The sequence below is a fragment of the Helicoverpa armigera genome, chromosome 22 (assembly GCF_030705265.1).
Source record: "Helicoverpa armigera isolate CAAS_96S chromosome 22, ASM3070526v1, whole genome shotgun sequence".
Classification (NCBI taxonomy): domain Eukaryota; kingdom Metazoa; phylum Arthropoda; class Insecta; order Lepidoptera; family Noctuidae; genus Helicoverpa; species Helicoverpa armigera.
Genome location: NC_087141.1, coordinates 4,986,780 through 5,003,251, shown reverse-complemented (window position 1 = coordinate 5,003,251; position 16,472 = coordinate 4,986,780). Strand labels below are relative to the sequence as shown.

Here is a 16,472-nt window from a genome sequence, read left to right as displayed (position 1 = left end):
CATCTCCACCCACAAAGCATGGCTCCCCATCCAATCACCATAAGACAAACATAAACGCTATAGGTTTCCTGAAATTCTATCAGCACCATTATCAATAACATCCTACCTTCGTAAATAGACTTTAACTACATAGTAATAAGGTTTAGATTACCAACACCATGTTTGTAGTTCCAGGAATAATTATGTGAGATAACCGTCATAGTTATAGTTTGCTCTAGCTTTGGATTTTGTTAAATAGGAGTTGATGTATTTGATTTATGATTTTTTGACGTTTCGTGTCTATGCTTTTTCGTATAATTTAAGTCGGCAGTTAGTGCAGATGCTTTGTGTTCAAAAAGAGACAATAGCTTTCCATCTAACCAGTTTTTAAAAGGCTTGGACATCCTTTTAGATCACACATTTACTATGGGCCAGTTTTGAGAACTTCATTTCTACTGTTCCCACAGTTGATTCTACTCTTATATTATCCGAATAGAACAGAGATGCTCTTCTGAGTTACACAATTATTAAATTCCTACCATTAATGATCTCGAGATCGTGTAAATGATATGGAATAAAGATATTTACGCTCTCAGCATGCCATATTTCATCGGGTAACAGTGAATGGTCCTAGCTACTATAAATTGTCTAGCATAGCTACGTAATAGTAAAAGTCAACGCAGCGCTTGTAACCTGTAGTCATAAACATTGCACATGGCTACCCTCCGTCGCGACGTACTGATATCGATTGGATCTCAAAGGCCGAACCCGACGTCCTCAAGCCATTTACACACACACTTACCATATTTATTATTAACGATTGGGTCCACGCTCTTTCGCTGCCACTAATAAAATAAAATACTAAACGCATGGATCCAAATGTCAATACACTTTCTAATACGTCTGCGGTTTTCTATTTACATATCGATTTTACGTCCAGACGTGATTTCAAGGGAGTTTTGCTGCAGTTTGATATCATAAACAAATTAGTAGAGGCAGGATTTAACGGAGAAGATTTTGTTGTACAGTGGGCTGGCAGTATGCCAGGATACGATAAAGCTAGAGGAAGTAATATTAGATTACGCTTACCATAGCTTAATGTGATATACGGACAACTAGCCACGTGTATGCTGGTAACTCTAACTTTTTGTAACAGGTCTACAGTCGGCGGCTTATCTCGTGCGTCATACTTTTTTATGCTAGATCGAAAATCAGAAGGGTATTCATATAATAATTGAAAACCAATTAGGAATACTGAAGACCTATTGTTCAATATTTGCAATTTGGATGAAACCAAAAAGTACTCGTAACTTGGTGGATTTAAATAACAGTAAGATAGAAGTAGTATCTCAAATGTAACAGTATAAGAACACGAATAAATTACATGAAAAGGCGCGCCGTCATGATGTTGTACCATTGTAGGAATTATGGGGTTTCCCCAACAAAACTTAGCTTGAAATGCTTTTGTACGTTTTCTTTAACTAAAAGCTGATTACGCGTTGATTGATAGGGAAACTCCCGGTTTATATATTTCAATGATAATCCGTATATCTTGTCTTTGAAAAGTGAATGAATAACATATTATTCGAATCAATGAATAAATGCCACTACTATTGGGTGACATGATTCTGAAATCTGTATGATACATGTATGAGAGGTCGGCCGTATTCATCTAGAATTCATGATCAGAAATTCCTTTAGTGTGGCCTTGCGCATTTCTCAGAAAGCCATCTGACAAATCAGGAACCAATCTATGTGTGTTATATGATAAAATGCAATTTTCAAGTCTTAATATGGGATGGCAGTGAAATGATATCAAAGTTATTAAAATATTTTATCAGTTGTCATCTTATCATAAATTCCAATTGCATATTATTCATATCACAGCCAAGACTGATGTTAAAGATTATCCAGACAATCAATGTTAATCAATGTTTTTTTCCGTCGAAATAAATCAAGATGAACTGGTTATCAGCGACCCCTCTGACGCAGAAAGGAAAATCCGCACGGGGGCGATGACCATACAACTAATACCACATTACGTCTGACTTTCACACCTAGCGCGTGACGTTTTCTTTAATTCTTAGAACATGTACGCATTAAGATTAGGATGATGGTTACAAAAACCGTCTGTACTGCGGTTACAGCGTTAACCTTTGACCTTTGTGTTAGCTGTGTTATTCTAATCAGACAATGCTGCACCTGTTTTATATTTTTCATTTGAGAAATTACAAGGCATTTACAATGTTGGTCACTCAACTTTAGAAGCTGTTCGAAACTCCCGATCAAATAGTTGCATCGTATCCTAATTCTGTCAGACTATGACGCTTGAATGGCCGAATGTAATAGCTATCGCAATTTTGTAATAGACGTCAGAATTCGTAATCAATGCTAATTCATTCATGATGACGTGAAAACAGTTTATCGCACATTATTATAACACTGGGTCTGTTTTTCATTAATTGTATCGATGCTGACCGTCACACTCGTTCAATGAGTAAAAGTATCGAAAGGTCTTATGACCATGTATTTTGGTGCTAATTGCAACGAAAAGCCCCCTTTAATTTTCACAATTAGAAGGAAAGCTGCCTTCTTCATAATAAACCATCATTTATTATGGTAATTAAATCAGTAAATGGCTACAAAACCGTCATAATTAACTTATATGTAGTAAGCAACTAGTAATTTGGGTAACTTTAATTTAATCCGTTTTCTCTTCATGACTTACCGTTTAATGAATGACTAAGCGCTGATAAACCGCTAGACAAGACATCCGTATTTTTTCATATCATCCTGTGGTCACCTTTAATTTTCACAAGGTTAAGGAAGGTGATTGCGCAGGATTCAAATGTCATGTTACTCACGCGGCGATAGATAGTGAGCTATCGTTGAAACAATTACTTGCACATTGTTTTTGTTATGTAGCCATGGGTTTTATATGATCTTTTTGTCTACAAACAACCTATATATAATATACATGTAAATTCGCAACCATGATTAATGGCAACCCTTATTTTCTATACCTTAACGTAAGCAAAAGCTGTATGCAGGCTTACTTATTCGTCTGAATACCTGAGCCAGATCACATCCTAGTTTCAATCTAAGATAACGCAGTGTTAAAGTAAAGTAAACGACTAGTACAAAAGTATATTTTGAGACAAGAAGCTCCAATATATTACGAACAATAGCCACAAACTCAGAACAATGCATTTATAAGATTCGTGTTTATAGTAACAGTATAGGCTATCGTAAACAATACTACCATACTTTATTCTGAGAAAAACCGCGTGTCCAAAATATGCTTATTACAAGTAATAGTTTTGAAAAACCGCCAGCGGTTTCACCCTCTTCCTGAGTTAACTAACTACTTCTCGCACCAGGATCAAAAGTAGCCTATATGGTATGCTGATGTATAAGGTTATATTACAGTTCTCATCAAAATCATGAAGAAGTAACATTCAAACACTGACAAACTTTCTTCTACACAATATTAGTGTTAAATAAACCTAACAATTAGGTTTATTTCACACTAATATTGTGTAGGATAAAATTATTATTTTTGTTATGTCGTTCACAATATTGGAGGAAAAATAAACATGTCTGCTATTACTCATATCCGCTGGGAAGTGCTTGTACAACAAGGTCGTATGCACTCTATCTGTCTGATATACCACGACACGTGTAATGTTGCTTTGTTTTCAAATTATCCTTTAGAAATTATCTTACTACGCCCTAGCATTTTAAACCTTTGCTACTGAACCAATATTAGTAATAATACTATCAACTTTATCTGGCGTTGTCAATCTATCTTGAGAAACCATGATCAACAATGCTTTAGGTCATAAATAAGATTTAGTAAAAACTACCGAATACCACGTGGTGTACTACCAATGACTCCTTCACGTTTATTTAGCTTTGACATCCAATATAATGTGTCCTTTCGTCATCAGCTCCAATCTTTACAAAAGAGGCGCCCTATCCACCGGAAGACGGTAAAGTAACACAAAGGATAGAGGGCAATGAAAAGAATGTATTCATCTCTTATCTCTGTTACTTTCTTGACTTTTATAATATGATTTAAAGTCAAAACTTACTTCCAAAGTGTTGTAGATTTAACTTGAAATTAAAAATACATACCTAGTTCGTCATTTCTTTTCTTATTTATAAAATTGTATCTTCTTTGATAAGAGTACCTAATAAATGAGCGGACGTGGTGGTCGGGCGACCAGTACCTTGGCATAATCTAGTCTGATGGACATCTTATTGTATCAGACAGTAAACTTCCATTGCACTTCATGAATCATGCGATACAACGGCTGACAGGAATTATTCCCTTTCATGATTTTGTATGTGAATTTATTTGTAACTTTTTGTAAACACTGATTATGATAATGTTAGCAAAACTATTGATATGGTTAGGAACTTGCCTAATTTTCGTTTACTTCTCTAGGTGTAAGTAATTTGTCGTTATAAAACTCTTATAACATCTTTAAATTGAATAATTCTGTTGCCTTTTCACCGTATAGTATGTGTTGTATTGTCCAACTCAAACAGATAATCATACAAATCTCGTACGCCGTTTGTTTAGCCATGCGGAATAAGACAAAAGGATCGTGTACTAACGTAAACAAAGCTCTAATCGTCTATCGCAGCGTCCATAGTATTAAACATTAGACACAGTTCTCCGAATTTGTTCCTTCGACTAAACATCGGATACAGAATTGCATGACGATAAAGCAATGTTGTGTCTAACTGATTTGAGTCATCCATAGGGAAATGTCGTCAGGAGCCTTGCCTTTCTTGGTATTAATATTAACTGATATTTATTTGATATATTTTGTAACAAATCATATAGTTTTCTTCTTAATCAAAAAAACAAGCAAGACCCAATACACTGTAAAAAAAAAACTAAATTGAGAAGCTCCTCCTTTTTAGGAAGTCAATTAACAAATAAACTCAAAAACTACTCCACGTATTCTACAAGATCTTTCACCACTAGCATTCATCATTACCTCTGACAGACATAGGCCATATTTTGTCCAATAGGTATAGGTTAGTATTTTATCAGAAACTTGATAATGACAGTATAATTTCCTTATTTCCAGGTTGTGTTAGAAGTGGCTCACCGCGTGGACCAAGAGGGCGTCGTGGCGGTGGACTCGGTGGTTGAGAAGCTGATCTTCAAGCCGCAGGATGTGGTCTCCATCAGGGCCAAGGACTCAGACCTCGAGTACGCCACACACGATGTGTTCCAGACTGATAGTGCTATATCTAGCAAATTTAATGGTGAGTAAACAGCTTTTTTATGAGCCCTCCCTCCCACTGTGAGTGTAGCGTTAGGGAGTGTCAAACTCTTGCTGACTAAAACCCAACGTGTTCCTTCTTAAGCCCTGTATTTTCCAGGGCCACTGTAACTCTCGATTAGTTTTCTAACCTTCAGACGATGTTCAAAAACGAGGAAATATTATATAAATGACTTATTATAGCTATTACTTATTATAGCGTTTGTGGATTGACATTAAATATTGTATTACTTAAAATTCAGTTCAACTCAAAACAAGCGCTTTTACCATCTGTTGCAATTTAAGCTAGAGCTTAAAATCATATTCACACTTAATTACAGTGGTCAGTTTAATTACAATGGCTTAAGAATTAATATATTGCAGAAACGAATACTAGCAATCTCCTGAGGCTTATTAACCTGTAGGTATTGCCATATTATAGTTTCTGCCTCCACAAATAAGTATCCATAAATTATGTTTTAATGGTCGTCTCGGTAGTTTGGCCTTTGTGCTTGTAAAATAGAACATGTTGCAAGTAACAGCGATAACTTGAAGTTTAACTGTAACTTGTTAAGTTTATTTCAAGTGGCGGCAAATCCACTTGAGATAAGCAACTCTGGTTAAGGTGACTGAGACATTGTGTAGAAAGTTAGTCATACTATGTAGTATATAGGTATATAGTATACATGCAATGCTTGTGCAGTCCCTAATATTTCCTATAATTGACTATGGTGACGTGTCTTACTACGATCTCAATGCGGACTTGCTCAACAAACTTGATCGACTTATCAACAATTGCATAAGATTTGTCTTTAACCTGCGGAAGTACGATCATGTTTCTGAGTATAGGACGCAATTGAAATGGATGCCCATTCGCCAGAGAAGATCGCTGCGCGCCTTGACAACCCTTTACTCGTTACTCAACTCTCCAACTCCTCCTACGTATCTAACTCCTCATTTTCAATACCGTTGCTCCGGTCATTCCAGAAATCTCCGTTCTTCTCACAACCTTCTTCTTCACTGTCCTTCTCATACTTCTGATACTATCCATTCTTCTTTTCATATTAAGTCTATCCTTTTGTGGAATGCGCTGCCCTTAGAAATCAGGAAGTCCACCAGTAAGCAATCATTTAAAAGTGCCGTGCGGAAGTTACTGCTTAATAAATTGCTAGAAGAATCACCATTATGATAATCATTGGAATATTATATGCTAGTATATGTATTATATAGATATATGTTTATATATAGGTATATATATTATTATATATATATATTTTTTTTAATCTTTTGTATGTTATATATTTGTAATAATATTTATGTACCTACTTACGTCTATTTTAGTATTCTATTAAAATGTTAATCTCTAGTTGTCTTATACATGTCTTTCTAAGTAAGTAATGCACCTACCATGTTATCTCTGCATCACCTTAAGGTTGACTGGAGAGAATGCCCATGGCATTAAGTCCGCCTTTGTAATTTTATGATTGCATAAAGTTAAATAAATAAATAAATAAAGGTATCAAAAGTTAAACAAAATTTGATATGTAAAGAAGTCATTTTTTGTTTAAAGTTCCCTATGAGTAATCAATTACTATAAACTTGTGTGTCATGTACATTTTCGGTAAAAACACTAAACGACTTTTCCTACATGCGTAATTGCTGACAGCTGTATTTAGGTAGTGAACAGGCTTATCCGGGAAAGTATTAAATCCATACCTATTTTACCATATAAGCAATGTTTTTTCCGTTCGAAAGTTCCGTTAAAATCGACAGAACTTGTAACGCATATGCGATCCGTTCAACATATCAAAGTGGCTGTCTGCTAAACGTCATTCAAGTAACTTCTATTTTGTTAAAAGCATTTGAAGAAAATCAAAGCCCACAGTTCCAAGCTTTTTCTTCCTAAGCTTAAAAATGCAAGTATTAATATGAAAACTGTATTACCAGGTGTCGCCGCAGGCAACGGTAGGACTGGCGAGGAACGCTACCTGGAGCCTTGGGACGGCTGCGACGCGGAAGTAGGCGAGGCTCCCCAAGTGAACGGAGACGCCTTGCTCGAGGAGCTGGAGCTGGACCACCGCGCCAACGGCTGGGACGCCAACGATATGTTCCGCAAGAACGAAGAGGTGTACGGCGTGCATAGCACCTACGACCACTCGTTAGCTGGTTATACCCTGCCGCTGCAGAGGAAGGATACTCAGGATTATAGGTGGGTTGTGAAGCTGGGTTGATAGTTGCTGGAAGTTACTCTATACAAGTAGACATTTAGATCTAACTCTGCCCAACCCAAAAATGAACTGAGTTAAGGTCTTTCGCATACACTAATATACACATTCCTATAACATAAGGTTTAGGATGTAGTTTCATACCTAGAATAGTCAGCTTGAACTTTCCCCAATGACCTTTTGTGTTGAGCGTTTCATTGAATCTAATTGAAGTGATTAGACACATACTAGCTTTACTATTCCTTGGGGACAATGTCACACACATATCATGTCCTTACTTCAACAGCTCATCATCATCAGCCTTTTTTATCACCCTGATTTAACACAGAGATTGATTGACCGTTAACCACATGAGCGTAATTCTACATTATTGTAACCTTTATTCACGTTCCAGGGACGCGGAAGCGAAAGCCGAGGAGATAGCGGCGGAGATCGAGAACGCGGCGTCGTCGAAGGCGCGCATCGAGCTGGAGAACGGCGACGAGGAGGAACGCTTCGCAGCCGTCGTGCGGCCGCAGGACGCCGCCGCCGCCGGCAAGTACGTCATACCCAACAAGAGGAAGAATATGCAGGTATGGATGTTACGAACTTTGTAAGCTATTATAGCAATATTTATCATAGAAAGTTCATTGAACCGTACGATAGCTACAAGAAGGCGCATGACCTACATGCCTTATAGCATCTTCAGTGATATTTCCCTCTTTCGTGATGCACAGCAGTGGTATCTTTGATATTGTTGCCGCTGTGACTTAGCATAGGATGTATCCCCTTTAGGAAACTGACCTATGATGTTATCGAAACTGGAATTATAGTGTATTGTTACCCATTCCCGTTTACTTGTGTTCTGATATTACTACATATGCGGTACCCAGAATCACCAAATTCTGTTTCTTGGCTTTTATAATTTACAACTATAGAATGAATAAACTAGTTGTCTAAAACTAAAGTAAAACCTACATTTTAGTTAAAGCTTTTTACTGAGAAACGGCAACATAATAGCACTCAAAATGCTCTTATTAGACCATAAAAAGCAAGGTTTCGAATCGATGCATACATAAATAAATGATGCAAAATCATTTATTTATTTAAATTAATTCAAACTACACCAATATTGTGCCGATACTTCCCTGTTATTTACATAAAGATAACTTTATACATTTACATAATAGAAAACTAATTTCGATTGATTAGACGGTTCTATGTTCTTTTTATTTATTCTTATGTATTCTAAAAAGCTGGTTAATATAACTGGATGTATCCTTGTATAGTAGACACAATGAAATTTTAATAGCTGGCGCCAGAATTCCACAGATTAAATTGACCTTTAAAGTGTGTCTTTAAAGTTTTTCGTTATTTTTGTATTCTACCTAAAGCATATAATTTTAGTCTAAAAGATGCTGCTCATCACTTTTAATTGTCCCAATGTGTCTCCAAATATTACTCACTAACACTCATTGTTACAATTCTATGTATGAGGTGTCTAAACCGCACCCAGAAACAAGAAAGATCCGGCTTTTTATGATAGAATTTAAATAATACGTTATCATCTCCCGATGCAGCTCAGTACCAGTGATTTACAAGGTGCGACTGCCTATCTGACCTCCTCAACCCGACTACCCGGGCAACCCATTACCCCTTGATTAGACTGGTGTCAGACTTACTGGCTTCTGACTATCCGTAACGACTGCTAGGGATGTTCAATGACAGCCGGTACCTACAGTTTAACGTGCCGTCCGAAACACAGTTATTGGTGTCCAAGATATACTTGGATCTATAGAAATAATTCGTAACATGCGTTGTTTCCAGACGGGCAAGCTAGTGAAGCCAGGGCCGGCCAACAACGGCGGGTCCCCGCCCGTGGGGCGCGCGGGCCCCGCGCCGCCCAAGGATAAGGAGCATCGCGCCGCCCGCCCGCACCTCACGCCGCCCGCTGACCGACGCCAGGACGATACTGTGAGTGTTGCATATTTTATATATACAAGATTTTATATGTTCCTACTTCAAAAGATATATGTACTTACAAGTATGAACATCTTAGCTGTTCAACGAAATTATAGTAAGTGTTTACTGTGTCAGATACACCATATTAGAAGTTTCAATCAAGAATCCTACTTTACATCAGCATTGAGAGCTAATTAACCAACGTGCTATAGAATTAGATTAGAATTGATGGCATTGCTCTTCTCTTCTCTCTTATGTATTTCACTTGTAAAGGTCAAAAATATATCGGGTATTTCGTACCTAATCACATTAAATCCAATCACATATACTTAAGGATATTCTATCTATGGCGAATTGTAGAAAAATTTATCTAATTCATTCGGTGGTTTGGCCACTCACATTTTGTTTTCTTCTTTGTGCTATTCTACATAATAATAACCAGTATATTAACGTGTTCAATGTGATTAGGTACGAAACACCTGATATATGGAATTAACTTATAATGAATTTAAGTTCTATTATTCCTGTGATTACAACATTACCCTGTTCTGATTGTCTATATATTTTCTCAATACTATGTATAACATGAGCATGTATGTGCCAGTTCCCGGTGGCGGCGCTGGGCGCGGGCGCGGGCGGCAAGAGCTACGCGGCGCAGGCGGCGCAGGGCGGCTACCACGTGCCGCCCTTCCCGCCGCACCAGCAGCACCAGTACGTTACACTCACTTTATTATTGCTAGTTTTATTGCAGATAAATGTATCTGACATTTGTCTGCTCCATAATGTTCATTCATGTAGAAAATTATTCCATATTTGATAATCCAGTCCTTTTAATTAATAAAATATTATAATATATTTATAAAATAATATTGTTTTCCTCCTGCCCTTATCCCTCTCTTATTTGAGGTCAGCATAACATGTCTTATTCAACAGTTGTTGGTCTGGCTTCAGCTCTCAAGTGAAATTCTATCCATCCTTTGTTACTTTAATCGTCCCTTTCCTCTACATCCACATTCATAGCCTTTTCCAAAACACGATCCTCATTCCTCAATGCATACCATGACATTCAGATTTCACGTAGATTCTGTGTCACCAATGTTCATTATAAATGTGTAATAAGTAATGTGTCTCTGCAGGCCTCCGAGCAGTGCGAACAAAGTTAACGGAGAGCCGCGAGCTCCGCCACACCCGCGGCAAGGTTTCCCACCACATCATCATCACGTAAGCCTCATTATTTTACTATCTGGGGCTCCCCGGTACAAACATTCCCGGTATACCCACTAAAAAAGGCCCAGCGGTACTCCGACCTCGCCTGAGTGGATTGGGTCTGGGAATCTATGGCTTCCAGTCCCCCACCGGCGATGCCTCCCCCAGTGGGGAGGGGTCATCTCATTATAGCCTAAGTTTATTTCAACTTCCCAACTATTTTTAAAATGTTAATGTAATTGTTTGTTTGCCGCAGAACCCACCGCCTCCAGGCGACGTGCACAGCCGGCCGCCTCGACATCACGCTCCACCTCCGGAACCAAGGAGGCAGGACGATGTACAGGTCAGTTTTTTATAAATAAACGGAAAATTATCAATACAGAAATTTTAATTTTTCACCAATGTAGAGATTACTATTATGTAAAACAATTTTTTTGACGGTCAAGGGGATTTGTTTGTACTCACCGCGCTGGGTATGCGCCTTGATGAGCGCAGTGTGAAATATTTTTAGCTTCGTAGATGCTGATGTCCATCTCCAAGCAAGACATTTAATATTCCACTTAGCGCTAGGTGGTGGTCCTTCAACCACCAGTCAGTCGTCAGTTATTTTAATAAATTGCTGTTCACAGCATATTTATGACAGAATTATGAGCTAACTAGTATGTATATGTGTTGCAGGAGCTGCGCAAGTTCAGCCAGGACTTCAAGCTGGTGGCGGGCGCCCCGCCCGCGCCGCCGCCCGCGCTGCCGCCGCAGCCGCAGCCGCAGCCGCCGCCGCCGCTCAACCCGCAGCCCACGGTAACCACGCATACTCTTTGCATTGTTCATTGATAATTAACTGGAATTAGTCACAGCAAAATCTCCTACAGTTTGAAAGCTCTGTACGCTTTTTACTTGTATGTTATTAAAGAAACAGTTTGTACCTACTGGTATGAAACTTACAAAAAAAAACCTCTCACTCATACATTAGATATTGCGATAAATAGTCATACCCTATCCACCCTTTTTATCTTCACGTTTAAATTATTACTAAGCATTTATGTGAAATTCACAAATACAAAGTATCTAGTCTGATACAAAGTGAGCAATATGCTACATAACTTCAAAGTTTCATCAAAATACTTTCATTAGTTGTTTCAATATTATAACAACACGCAAAACTTACACTCGCACTATTGAGTAGTAAATAAGGCTTGTTATCTTCAGATGTCAGTGGGCGGCAGCCAGCCGCCGCCGGCGCCGAGCCCGCCGGAGGTGTCGGCCAACGTGTGTGCCGCCGACCACGCCAAGCCCGCCCGCCCAACCAAGCACGACACGCCCAATGCGCATAAGGTACTGCATATAATACTCTCCATAATCGTCGCAAAATTCATGACATTAAATTCTTACACAAACTCATTAATGGAAAGACAGATTGTAGCGAATTAGTTCATCACATTAAACTTGCTGTTCCCACCAGAATACCGCGATACCCAATCACCAAAACATTCCACATTCCATTTTACAGAACCAATGTTGGTAAACGCTCGCCTATGGCACGAATTTGCAGTGAATATAACTCTTTGTGCGGGAGCTCGGACAATTTTGACATTTTCCATGATCCCTATAATAAATTTAAGCGCAATGTAAATGCCTCATATACATTAAATTTTGCACAAAATTTACCAATTTGAATAGTACCTTGTCATTTGCCTCGTATCGATTCTTCTTCTTTTTTTTATTATTATTTTTGTTATGCATAGTTTGGTTTAGTTTAATTTAAGTTATTTTTAATTTGAACGTTGTGCGCACCTATAATTGACATATTTACGCAGGACTTATTACAATTGTAAACGTATATATGTGAAAGTATTTGTAAATAAGTTGTTGGTGTGCCTAAATAAATAAATAAATATATTCTATATACCACTCATGGTGATCCGATGAATAATATTATATCATTTTGGATGTCATGAGACATGATAATATTTTATAAAGGACAAACATCCTCGGATTTTTTGTGCTACGTATTTATGTGAGCTTGAAATCAGCTGTTCTTCAAAGGTCTATCGTTTAGTCAAATAGGTCAGGTTCAGTTTCATCAAGCTACATCGGTCGTACTTTTACATCTAATTTTCTCAAACGATTGGTATTACCGACTTTGTAACCTGTGCATTTATATATGTGCGTTGTACAATAGCTAAACTACAGTAGAGTGTACAACATTAAATTCTAAGATCCACAAAACAAACATTTCTCGAAATTTCATATTTCGAAAAAAAAATCTAACTGAAATATATCTTTTTATATTATACAGCAGCCAACTCCAGCTCCAAAAGGCGAGTCCCCCAGCACAGAGGACCGGTCAGCACCCTCCGCATCGCCGCCGTCGTCGGCGTCGCCCAGCATGGAGCGCGTGGCGGCCATCAAGAAGTCCACGCTCAACCCCAACGCCAAGGAGTTCAACCCCGCCGCCAAGCCCTTCACGCCGCGCAGCCCCAGCACACCCAACCCCAGCCGGTCAGTACACCCATACTCTACACGCACATAAGGTCCCACTTACAGTCTACACTTACATAAGGTTCCATTTACAGTCTACACTTAGATAAGGTCCCACTTACAAAAGACATGAGAGTAACGACCTTGACGCCTACTGTTGAATAGAAAAATGAGCACGAACGAAGGATCGGGAAATGTGTAAGCAAAATGGGGAGGCCTTTGCTGAGCAGTGGTGGGTCCTATGTATATGTATAAAATTTCATAAAAAAACGCGTTTTTAGTAGTTACATATAGGGATATCTCTTTATATCCCTACGTGTTAGTGCAATTTTATGTTTTGAACTTCGATTACGTATCAAATATGCTACAAGAAATTTTATATTTCACCTTTGTGTCAAAAATGTCATTGATCAGTAAACAAAATTTTAGTTAAGAAAAATTAACACCCAAGTATTACATATATAGGTTTAAAGTCTTCTATAAAAGCCATCTTGATTGATTATATTTTATTAATTTTTACCTCTGATGTACGAAAATGTAACTTTCTGACTGGTGTACATGCTGTTTATGTGCATGTCTATACATTTTGGGGGTGCTGTCCTTTTATAAATTTGACGTGAAAAAGTGCTAAAAACTAGCCTAATTTCAATAAACGTTTTTGACTTTGACATTCTTAATTTTGAAAGCAAACTAAGACTACCTTTTTCAAAAATACTTTTACCCTAAATAACTTCATTTTTTTTATTGTTTCACAGACCACACACGCCAGGCACGCCATCAGGCGTGGGCGTGGGTGTGGGAGTGGGCGTGGGCGGCGTTGGCGTGAACCTGGGCGGCGTCAGCGTCATGGGCCCCGGCGTCAGCTACGTGCCCGCGCCGCACCCGCCGCCGCCCATGGTATGTAGCACCATCATCTTCCGAGCCTTTGCACAACTATGTTGGGGTGGAGTTCCAGTCTAACTGGATGCAGCTTAGTACCAAGGAGCAACTGCCTATCTGACCGACTCAACCCAGTTACGGGGGCAACCCAATACCCATTAGTAGAACTATTTCAAATACATACTTTCATTATTCTACTTTTTTTGATAAAGCTCTGGAAGCGATCAGTCACCAGTGGCTGACTATATCTAATTTTCAAGAAATAATTAAGGGTTGCACTATTTCATATAATGACAACCAACCATAAGCCGCCGTCAATCGATGGGTGACAATTCCACACCATACCTCAAAACAGCTATTTGATAACTAAAAATGTTTGGGTAACCCACCGTTAGAATACTTCTCACGAAATGAGTAACATAGACATAACTGACTTCCCAAAAAGGAGGAGGTCCTCAATTCGTCGGGATCTTTTACTTTTTAAGGTACTTAACGAGGACGTGAAACGTTGCACTTAAGTCTACTATATTCTAATCAAATTGACGTCTTAAAGAGCTATATAACGTAGTGCGCAGCAATGTTACCCACAGGTGGCGGCCGTGCCGTACGCGATGATGGCCGCCGCAGCCGCCGCCGCTCAGCAGCCGCCAGCGTATCTGCCGCACCCACATCCTGCTGTGAGTAGCTTTATATTTATAAGAAGTAGCTTTAGCATGATGGAAAAGTTGTTGGAAAAAATTTAAGTCTTGATAACTCGACCAAAATATGTTTGAATTTGAAGGTTTGAAGTCTTGAACTTGACCAAGATATAATTGAATTTGAAGGTTTCATGCGAGATATTTTGATATGTAAAATTGTTCGTGCTAAAGCTACAAATTCACTACCTATATAAACTCTAATATTATTTCCTACGACTTACAAAAGGTATGCGAGACCACCATTTTGAATTCCAACCATTTTTTTAAAGTCTGCATTCAAAGTCGTCAATATCAGCAATTCCTAGTTCGAGGGACATTTCCCCTAAAATATAATGAACCTTATAATAAATGTAATATATGCGGACGTCAGATGGAGATGGGCTGCGACTGCCGGCAGTACGCGCCGCCTATATTCATGCTGCCCGACAAGCGAGACCGCCCCGACGCGGTGAGGGTACAGGATACGTGGACTGGGGAACTTTTTGTCACAATTACACTGAATAAATTATTCTAAAGATGATTGCTTCTATGGACTTAGCATGTAGGCTTCGGCCTTTCACTCGGGAGTCTATAGCCCAGGGCATTTTGAACCATTATTGGCACTGCCTCCATTGAAGTAATATCTAAAATCAATGAAATGTAACAGGATCAGCATCTAAGCTTCTACGTCCGAAGTTGTAGTAATTGATTTTAGATTTTATTGCAATGAGCACAATGTCCAAGTTGTTACTGCAAAAGCCCTGCGCCATATTCATTCTATATAGAATTTTTATCTTAATTCAAAATGTGCCTGTAGTGAAATGATAATGTACTTGTCACAAATAAGGTCCACATCCAATATTCCGACCGCGTGCAGTGTTGTGTTCCGCAGTGTGTCGTAACATCGTCATACAAACAGGCTTCACTCGTGGACTGTCTGGCTAACCCAACACCACAGATGCTGTTGTAAATGGATACTTAACTTCCATAAAATAAGGTGACTATCACCTTAGAGCATACGGTCCACATCATCTATGTAAATTGACACATGACTAAAACCGGCAATACACGGACCGCTTGAAGTAGTCAGGGGTGACAGCTTCAAGCTGTCGACCGCCCGAATCAGTTGCAACTGCTCGATCGGTTCATGTATGCCCGTCCATAGAATTCTGCAGTTCATTCTGCAGTCGACGGCTTAAAGCTGTCGCCCCTGACTGCTTCAAGCAAGTCCGTGTATTACAGGCCTGGTATCTGAATGTAGTTAAGTATCCATTACCTACATAATCTGTGACCAAGTTATACAGTCGCAGGGGCAAAATAACTGTTACCAAAAACCCTAACGCTTTCGAGTGGTTTTCGTTTCATTAATTAACAAAAAAACTACGTCAAGTGATAGTCTGATTTTATTAGAGACACTTTTGGAAAGCACTATTAGGTACCAAATTTCACGTTTTGAAGTGGTAGAAATGTAGGAAAAGTGACTGTTGCCTGTAGAACACAGTAGATAGCGCATGGGTTCAAACACTTTATGCACCCATGGAGTGAAAATTGAAATATAAGACTAAATTAAAAATTAAACAAAAGAATTTGTGAATTATATATGTAGTAGGATGAATCAATCTTGATATTAATCAAAAATATGAATATCTTACCTCCCCACTCAGAGACATTTAATGATTACTTAAGTCACTCTTTAGTGACAGAATGTCATACAAATCCCACTAAGGAATGGCTTAAGTAACCATTAAATGTCTCTGAGTGGGGAGGTTAGAAAAGGCTCGGCGAAAAAAAATTCGATGTTCGCG

At 38.7% G+C, this 16,472-nt stretch overlaps 1 protein-coding gene across 8 annotated transcripts in view; it reads left to right on the top strand.

Moving 5' to 3' along the window:
- LOC110377038 (ataxin-2-like protein) overlaps positions 1-16,472 on the top strand; it is a 46,210-nt gene that overhangs the window by 17,412 nt on the left and 12,326 nt on the right. For 4 of the 8 annotated variants that reach the window (XM_064040440.1, XM_064040439.1, XM_064040443.1 and 1 more), the window contains exons 3-15: positions 5,085-5,265; positions 7,209-7,470; positions 7,881-8,058; positions 9,293-9,439; positions 10,032-10,138; positions 10,564-10,648; positions 10,890-10,976; positions 11,312-11,431; positions 11,840-11,965; positions 12,930-13,132; positions 13,867-14,008; positions 14,566-14,667; positions 15,059-15,136. In XM_064040440.1, the coding sequence (XP_063896510.1) occupies positions 5,085-5,265; positions 7,209-7,470; positions 7,881-8,058; positions 9,293-9,439; positions 10,032-10,138; positions 10,564-10,648; positions 10,890-10,976; positions 11,312-11,431; positions 11,840-11,965; positions 12,930-13,132; positions 13,867-14,008; positions 14,566-14,667; positions 15,059-15,136 (1,818 nt within the window). The remainder of the gene's footprint in view (positions 1-5,084; positions 5,266-7,208; positions 7,471-7,880; positions 8,059-9,292; positions 9,440-10,031; positions 10,139-10,563; positions 10,649-10,889; positions 10,977-11,311; positions 11,432-11,839; positions 11,966-12,929; positions 13,133-13,866; positions 14,009-14,565; positions 14,668-15,058; positions 15,137-16,472) is intronic. The other 4 variants (XM_064040445.1, XM_064040444.1, XM_064040442.1 and 1 more) reach the window with 3 other exon arrangements.